Source organism: Cucumis melo, chromosome 12, assembly GCF_025177605.1.
Source record: "Cucumis melo cultivar AY chromosome 12, USDA_Cmelo_AY_1.0, whole genome shotgun sequence".
Classification (NCBI taxonomy): Eukaryota; Viridiplantae; Streptophyta; class Magnoliopsida; order Cucurbitales; family Cucurbitaceae; genus Cucumis; species Cucumis melo.
Window position 1 is genome coordinate 22167320 of NC_066868.1, and position 9252 is coordinate 22176571.

General features: G+C 35.5%; 1 protein-coding gene across 2 annotated transcripts; it reads left to right on the top strand.

Moving 5' to 3' along the window:
• The first annotated feature begins 498 nt into the window (after positions 1-498).
• LOC103487819 (transcription factor TCP2-like) lies at positions 499-7908 on the top strand. 2 transcript variants are annotated; one of them, XR_537341.3, is made up of 4 exons: positions 499-833; positions 1304-3186; positions 7334-7378; positions 7604-7908. XR_537341.3 is itself a non-coding variant. In XM_008446308.3 (3 exons), the coding sequence occupies exon 2, from the start codon at positions 1731-1733 to the stop codon at positions 3144-3146; it is 1416 nt and encodes a 471-aa protein (XP_008444530.2). In that variant the 5' UTR covers positions 502-833; positions 1304-1730; the 3' UTR covers positions 3147-3186; positions 7604-7908. The 2 variants fall into 2 exon arrangements, 1 of the variants encoding a protein (XP_008444530.2); XM_008446308.3 differs by lacking the exon at positions 7334-7378 and having other exon boundaries at positions 502-833.
• Positions 7909-9252: the final 1344 nt, after the last annotated feature.

The window sequence follows — 9252 nt, forward strand, 5'->3', positions numbered from 1 at the left end:
TTCGTATTCTATCCATAATAGATATTTTTTTATAGACATAGTTGAAGTCAACATATTATTAATAAAATCTAATTTTTTTTTTTATAATTTTTCAATTTTAGAAGATAAAACATATCAACAAATAAATTAATAACATTTTATTATCAAGTAATATTTTAATTTTGCTACCAAATATATTCGAGGAATTTTAAAAAATGTCAAATTTAACAAAATATTTACGAAACAAAATTTTGCTACATTTATAAAAAGTTTATCTATCGATATAGAATTTAAAATTTTGCTATATTTATAAATATTTTAATTTATTTTACTATATTTAAAAATATTAAGATTTCATTGACCTATTATAGAAAAGTAACTTGAAATTTTTTTGAAGTATATAAATATATTTTTGAAATGAAAATAGAGAGTGTCTAAAAAATCAGATACGTACGTAGACACTATCGCCATCCCAATTCCACTCCGTAGGAAGTGGTTTGTGTTTTATTCTACGATCTCTGTGATTTTGTGAAATTAAAGGAAAAAGAAGAAGAAGGTGAAGATGAAACTAATTTAAAGCAAATTCTCTATTTAACTAGCTAACCCTGCCTTTTCACTCAAGGGTCACTTTGAATTTCGAGCTACTTTATCCTCCTCATTCTTCTTCTTCTTCTTCTTCTTCTTCTCCTTCTTCTTCTTCTTCTTCTTCTTCTTCTTCAAATCCGACAAAATTATAAAACAAGCTTTTGTCTCCATCCAACTTTCAAACTGATTTTCTGTCAACCCCTTTTCATCTCTCCCCTTAAATTCATACTCAGAAACAAAGATGATCCAGAAAAGCTCAGAACGATCAGGTATTCCATACATAGTATATACATAATACCATTGATTATTGTACTAACTGTTCATTTCAATTCTAGTATTCAAACCCAGAAGAGAAAAATAAAACCACCATTAGGTAAAATTGAAATTACTTTTGAGATATGGGTAATATATCTTATAAAGAATAAACAATGTTTATGAGCAGAGAGAGTGTCTTAAATGCTAATGTCAGTCTGTGTATTAAGCTTAAAGAGAGAGAGAGAGAGAGAGAGAGAGAGAGAGAGAGAGAGAGAGAGAGAAAGAGGCCAGATGGAAGGCATATTATTTGCAGAGATTTGGGTTTTGCTTTAAAAAGTAGTTTCAATTTATGAATATAAGGGAAACTGTTTAAAGGATTAATAAATTTCAAGGTATTTGGGGTTGTTTAAAACGAGCTTAATCAGTGTTTTTGAAATCTGGGAGTTTGATTTTTTTGAAGAAATAATTTATGGGTTTTTTGCAGAGAGGAGAAATGATTGAAGGGTAAGAGATAGAGAAAAAAAATTAAGAAAGGAGTACACAAAAATTTAAGGTGGACTTTGCTTTTGGAAGAAAGGGGAAGAAGAAAAAGGGTTAAAGGATAGCTCTCTCTCTTTCCTGACTTGGAATGTGATATATCAACGGAGAGAAAAAGGGCTTTTTATCACTACACAGCCAAAGTACTCTGTGAGTTATCATCATCAATATGTATAGGACAGTAACCCCACCTGCACTCCATTCAACCTCCTCCTTCTTTTAAAGTTTAACTCAGAATCCCCATTTTTTTTTCTTTTTCTCTCTCTCTTAGAGTAAAAAAAGTATAATGGAATCCACTGTGTTGTAACCATAGGTCAAAAGAGGATGTTGTGTTTGTATAATTAGTCTTTGTTTCAGAAAGGAATGAAACTGGTATGGAGGTGGTGGATATTCAAGAACAAGCCTGTAGGTTTCCACGAATTGGTAATGGTAGAAATGATTCCAACAAGTTAGGGCAAAAGGGTATTGTTCAATACTCCCCAGATGATGAAGAAGACAAGGAATTTTCGAAAAGGGTCGCTATTGTTACTTCTGCTACTGTTAATCCCACCGGACGATGTGAACCAGGTGGCATCGGTGGAGTTGGTGCTAATCGTCTTCACGGATGGCATCACTCATCTCGTATTATTAGGGTTGCTCGAGCTTCTGGTGGTAAAGATCGGCACAGTAAAGTTTGGACATCGAAAGGGCTCAGAGATCGTCGAGTTCGGCTTTCTGTCGCTACTGCGATTCAGTTCTACGATCTTCAAGATCGGCTTGGTTTCGAACAACCCAGCAAAGCTGTTGAGTGGCTGATCGAAGCAGCTTCCGACGCCATTGCTGAACTTCCGTCTCTGAGTGGCTCTTTCCCTGAAACTCCCAGGCAACTCAGTGACGAGAAAATGGGTAGCGATGGGGCCGACCAAGGGTTTGATTCGCCGGAAATGGAGCTCGACGGTGACCCAAAAAAACACCAACAGAATCCGAGACAGCAGCTTTCATTGGCGAGGTCTGCTTGTAGTAGTAACTCAGAGACGAGCAAGGGCTCGGGATTGTCTCTCTCCCGCTCCGAAATCCTAGTGAACCGAGCGAAGGCACGTGACAGAGCAAGAGAGAGAACTGCGAAAGAGAAGGAAAGAGAGCAAGAATCTCGTGACGCTCATTGCATTCCCAACAACCCATCCTTCACTGAGCTTCTCACCGGCGGTATCAACAATAACGGCGCCAATAACACCACCAATCGGACGAATTCAGCCTCGCAAAACAATGTAGTGGAGCCGAATTTGTTCGACAAGGCAACGGCCATGGATTACTTAGCCTCTTCTGGGATTATAGCCCAACAACCGTCGTCGTCTTCATCTTCACGGCCTGGCCATAATCAATCTGCGGGATTTTCAGGGCAAATCTTTTTGGGGAATCCACACCAATTGCCGGTGTCGATTCCACAATTTAACATCTCAGCCGCTGAAAATACTCAACAGGATCGGCTTCAACATTTCTCGTTCGTCCCAGATAATTTGAACGACTATAATCTTAACTTCACCATCTCTGCCGGCCTTGCTGGTTGCAATAGGGGGACCCTTCAGTCCAATATTTCACCGTCTCTTTTGCCTTACCTTCAGAGGTTTCCTCACTTAGAGGGATCAAACGTACCCTTTTTCATCGGAGCTGCATCGCCAACGACGGCGACGACTCCCGTACAGTTGGAAAATCACCATCAGTTGACACCAGCATTATTTGATGGTAGCTGGCAACTCTGTTATGCTGATGGAAGCCATCACTCAGATCAAAAGGGTAAAGGAAAGAACTGATGAGTTCTCAGAAAGCACATTTCTTCCACCCCATTTCCAGGTATTCCAAAAACCCGTCACCCATTGTTCATCTTTAATAAAAAAATTCTTTTCCATCCCATTTTAATCAAACTTCATCATCTATGATCATGTTCCTGTTCCTGACTTCCTGTCTGTTTCTTTTCTTCATTCATCGACATGGTTTCCTTATTGCTGGAATTCTTGACATTTTGGATTCATGTGCTGCTGCTGTGTTGTGTATATCTGATTTGTTTTCTTGATAGTCACAAGAACAAGAATTATTGGACATATACTTTTGTGGGTTTCATATATTTTAATTTTTATTGGTTGATTTATTGTTTATTTATTAATGATTCCTGCATGGATTGGTGTGAGGGTTGTTGTCCCCCACTGGGCACTCCCCCATTGTGTTGTCTTGTTGGTTTCCCTTCGCTCTAGCATCGTATGGTTATGTTTATGTTTATATGTCCATGACAGGTGTTAGAAAGTAGCTCCGTCTAACTATGTTCATGCCATGTGTTTGTCACTGAGTGAAAAAAGCGCACTTTCACAAAACAGGACAACTTTTTACTATTTTCCTCTTCTTTAAATGGTTGTTTCAGTGTTTAGCCATCTAGGGTTTCATGGGGTTTGGTGAAATGCCCTAGGCCTAATTAGGTTCCTGCTGATTAGTGTTCAACCAACTAAAACGAGAGTAACTATTCCTTTGCTTTGCCCTAAGGGCTATAAATATAATATTTACCTGTTCAAGACAAGTTTTTTGAAAATATGTAGGTCACCTATTTTGAAAACCTAATAGGTGAGCTATAAATTTTACCGTTGTGGTTTATGAAATACATAAATCGTATCTTTATATCTTATAATATCTTTGAAATAACATATAGTTTATTTTAAATCCCATTTTGACGAACTACTAGGCGGAGTTTTTTTTTTCACGCTACTGCATAGGGTGCTTAAAATTATATTTAAACATAGGGATACAATTTGCAAATCTTATAGATCAGAGTGTCACTTGCATGTGCCTGACAAGTCAAACAGTCAACTTTGAATCACTTCTATGCCATTAGGTTCGTACAAGACCAGTCTCACAAAGATTATGCACGCTAAATTTAGGTGAAGAAGCCTTGGTGGCCAAAGTCATGTATCTAATAAAAGATAACTGCTAAAATCAAAAGAAGTTAGATATATAAAGTAAGTAGGATGTTTAGCTGGGAGAGGAAAAATAGTGTTTCAAGTTGTGGATGGGAAATGTAGGCAAGGTTTTTTGTTTTTTGTTTTTTGCATTTTGTTTTTTGTTTTTTTGTTTTTTGTTTTTTTGTTTTTTGTTTTTTTTTTTTTTTTTTGCTTGTAATGGTTGACTTGTCAATATCTTAGTTGGAAACCCTTTATCTAAGGAATTTTTCTTTAGATTTGATATTTTATATGCCCTCTTCTTTCTTTTCATTTCATTTTGAAGGAGTTGTTTCTATAAAATAAAATAATTAAATAGGATATTAAAAGTGAGTTTAAATAGAGTTTTTAAGATGTTCAAGTATTTCGTTGAGCTCGGTAGTGTGAGCTTGTAACCGAACATGGGTATTGAAGTGGTTGGATGTTGGTTCGGTCCACAAAGTAGGATCTTACTAGGATAATCTCTACCCTGCCTGTTCCAAGTAGGGAGTTAGGCCTTGGCTTTGGGCAAAAGTCCAAAGTTCGCGCCACTAAAGACTGAAGGAACCGCGTGAGGCTGGTTTCACCAAGGAGTGTACTCTCATCTTTACAAAAAAAAAACATGTTTTACTTTTTTGAACAATTAAGCATCAGCATATAGTACAATTTGACCTTTTGAAAATTTTAGAACAACTTTTTACTACAGTGTATTTCATGATAAGTTTGAACGATAGATTTAAAACAAATGTGTATTTCATGCATTTGAATGCACCTAGAAATGAAAACATAATATTGTAAATAAGTAGGATACATATTAAGGAGTTGATCGCAACGTTAACCACAATCAATTCATTCTTAGATGAGTGCAATGCTTGTAAGTATTTGTGCTATGCATGTGCATGATTCTTCTAAACAACCATTTTTAGACTCACCATATGTAGGCAGAAACTACTCGTGCCTTGGTATTTCACTATCACTATGGCAAAGCTGAACTTAGCCTAAAGAAGTAGGCCAAACGTTGAGCTAGTTTCTGCATACTCCAATCTCACAGGATACCCTACCCCAATCTTATAGGATACCCTATTAGACTCAAACATTTCAAAGTCAAAGAAACTCATAGTTCATTGAATCTTAGATAGGTGGCTATTGATGGATTGAACTCATTCCTTTTATGTTATTTATTATACTCATAGTTCTTTGACCACTAGACCAATGTATGATTGATAATATTTCAAAGACATCTCAAATCTTACAACATTATATAAATTGCTAACCTATGATCCTCACATTAGATCTAGATGTTAGATATCTTTAAGTTCTTAAGTTTTTTAATGTTTGTTTCCTGAGCTTTAGATGGTAATTTTTTTCCTGTTCAAGTATCTTCTTGAAAGAAATAGAAATATGGAGTACATTTTAGTTGTAGACAACTTGTTGTGAACACATGACACATTTTTGAGCATGCTAGTTTCTCTCACATCAACAACTTGCTAAGAATAGAAGTGCATGCTTTTGAGCCACTCTACTTTTTCCACTTTTCGTTTCACATTTTATTCTGATTTTGGTGGTTTGACATTCAAATTTGATTATTTATACCTCTTTCGTGGTCAATATGGAATAAATTACATGCAAATCAGAATTTAGCTAAGAAAAGTAGAGGAACAGCCTTTTAAGGGGAGAAGAATCGAAGTGATTTTAACTTTAAAAAGGAATTCATTTTGGAAAAATCAAATATAGATTCTTCTCTACGTAACTTTAGGGTTTTTAATAAAAGAAACTATAAGAAGATAGTTGAGGAAACTATTCTCTACAGTGGAGATTGTTCTATTGATACCATTTGATACCCCAGTTTAATCATGATCTTTTCAGCCTTATGGAGTTGCTGGTTCTAACTTTGTTCTATTATTTCAGAAAACATTGATGGGTATCTTCGAGAGAAAAGGAAATTAAAAAATCAAATATATTTGTCTAATGTACCAATTTTTATCATTGTCTATCTAACATTTCGATATATTTAAAAATATTTTTACTATTTAAAACAATCTCCTTGTTTTTTAGTAATATTATTATAATTTTTATAAAGAAAATTCAATCAAACAAGGTTCTAGAGTCAAGGTCCCTTGTGGGTGCCTGACTTTGGGTAAATCAACAAATAATTAACATGAACTGAAGTTTACAACATTTGAAATCGAGGTCCCTAGTTGGGTTTAAGTTGTAGCTCTTATTTTAAAACACTGATTAGTTCAGTTAAAGACGTCAGTTTGATGGATGATGGATAATTGTTCAATTATGAAAAAAAAAAAAAAGGAATCAATAGGATTTTAAAAAACTTTTTAGGATTGAAGTTCCCTTTTTCATTTTGGAGGTGAAGGTGTTGTCAAAATTTAACACTGCATGTTGGGTCACTGTGTAGTTGAATGTCCAATGGGCTATTGGGCTTAACAAATTAAAAAATGCTATTGGGTCATATGGGAGGGATCAAACAGATCTAATGAAAAATAAACAAATAACCATTTGATATAATTAGTACTGCTATCTACTTTCATTTTATTTTATTTTCCCTCTAGTTGGCACTCTCTTCTAAGTTCTAACTAGACATATTCAGCTGGCTGTTCATTTAACTACTCCATAGTTATTTTCTTGTTTTAACTGAAAAACAATCTAATAGCCCTTTCACTCTCATCTGTAATTAGAGGTTGAAAACAACCATTCCCTTTTTCATCTGAAATTGATGATCAAGAGAATCTTTTTACAATTTCTTTACTTACTGATATGATGGAAAGTTGAATATAATGATTGAGATATTATTCATGAACTTTTTCCCTTTCTTTGTTTTTTGTTCAAAAGGAAAGCTAAAAGTAATATGTTTGACTTTGTGGTGGTTAGAGGGCCCAATTCAAACGGCTGAACTTGTTAATAGGACCTATTATTTTTTAAAGTAGGGATTGAACTAGTCAATAGGAGCTATTGATTTTTTAAAAGTAGAAAATGCTATTCTTTGATTCTTAGTTATTGGGTACTACCTTTCTTTCTTTTAACAGATTCAAAGCCTTCCATGAGATGCAATTAACAACTCGTCAAATCTGGTGATGATTTGCATGTTACAGAACAATATCTTTTGAAATATTTTGTGCATTCTGGAAATATCCGCATCTTAATAGAAAATATCTTTAATGACACAGCCCTGTGATCTACATTTGGCAATCTGTTCCCAATGCTTTCAAGTCTAATTTTGGCTGAAAATTTTCACCCAGAAACCAGTTTGTAGTATTATTTTCATTGATTTCAGTGGATGCCATTTTCTCTGGCAGGTTGTGATGGTGGAAATATGAAGATGGAGCACCAGAGAGTGGCCCTGCTCATCGTGAGTCCTCCATGTTCAGATCTCCACATTTTTATGCTTCTGAAACACTTGATTTTTCTTTGCTTTATCCCATTTTGAGTTTCTAAATTCCTTCTTTACCTCTCGCATTGATTCTTATTATGTTTTCAAGTGTTTATGTGTAATCTTTCCACAAGCAAATGCATGTTTTGTTGGTATTGAAAGTAGAGACGTAGAACAAACACAAATTTATGTGGAAACTCTAGTACAGGGAGAAAAACCACGATGCTGATATTTCTTGTTATTTTTTTACGATAATAAAGGTACAAAGGGGAAAGTATTTATAGGCAACACAAGCCTAATTAAAATAATAAAAAATTAGGGTAAGGTAAATCTCAACTACCCTTGGGCTTTCAAACATGACCCAAGCTCACTATTTCTAACACTCCACCTCAAGTTGGGACGTAAATGTCGGAAAGAACCAACTTGCTAACACATGAATCAAAGTTTTGTCTGAAGAGCTCCTTTGTGAGTATATTAGTAATCTATTGGCTTGAAGGAATGTAAAGGGATGCAGATGCTACCACTATTTGGTCTCTCTTTGATAAAGTGTGTCAACAGTCTCTCTTTGATAAAGTGTGTCAATCCCACATCTTCTATCATATTGGATCAAGTTATTGGCAATGCTAATAGCTACTTTGTTATTGTAGAATAGTTTCATAGGCATCTCATAGTCTTGACAAAGATTAGACATCTTCTAGAGTCAAATTTTCTCACAAATTCTCAAACCCATAGCCTTATATTCGGCTTTAGTGTTGCTTTGAGTCACAACTCCTTACTTCTTACTTCGTAAACAATATCGAACTTGGGGTTGAGACTTGCATGAAAAAAAAAATATCCTATCAACCTCCTCGATCCTGGAGTACTTTATGCCATCCCTACGACAATTCCAGACAATTTCTCTGCATAGATCCATATTTTATCGGATAAAAGAAAGTCTGTTAAAGAAGGATGTCACATCCATTGTCCCTTGTTTGCATCCATGAACTTGTTTTTGCAGAATGTATAAACAAGTGACGTTCTGAAGCTTGGAATACAATTGTTGAGTCGTATCCCAAATGTCCTTAGTGGTTGCAGCATACAGTAAGAGCTTGTCAATCTATGGTTCTACTATTGATTAATGTGGACCGAATAAGAGAGTCTTTCCCTTTTTAGCATCGTTCTTGAGGGTCTCCCGATGTAGGACGAGGTATCTCCCTTGTCAAGAAACCAAACTTGTGGTACCCTTCAAGAATCATTTTAATAGACTGGGACCACAAAAAATAGTTGACCATTCAATGTCTCCCGTAGAAAATATCTTGTAGATTATGCCTCTGGATTAAACATAGAAGAGAACAAAACAAATAGTGGGGTTATTGGATTTTTAGAATACACCAATGAGGTCAAACGGTTGTTGGACGAAGCACCTAGCGTTACCTCAATTGCTACAATTTGCTGTCGTAGCATGTCTAGCTGGTGTGCGATGGACCCTACTCATGGGCCCTTGACTGTACTAAGGACTCACCTACCTCAAAGATCAAGTGGGCTAGAATTTCAACCTCGGAGCAGCCACTAAGGTTTGTGGCTAACCCAGCAGGA

Coding starts and splice junctions, on each gene's coding strand:
- LOC103487819 (XM_008446308.3), top strand. CDS start 1,731: ATGGAGGTGGTGGATATTCAAGAACAAGCCTGTAGGTTTCCACGAATT.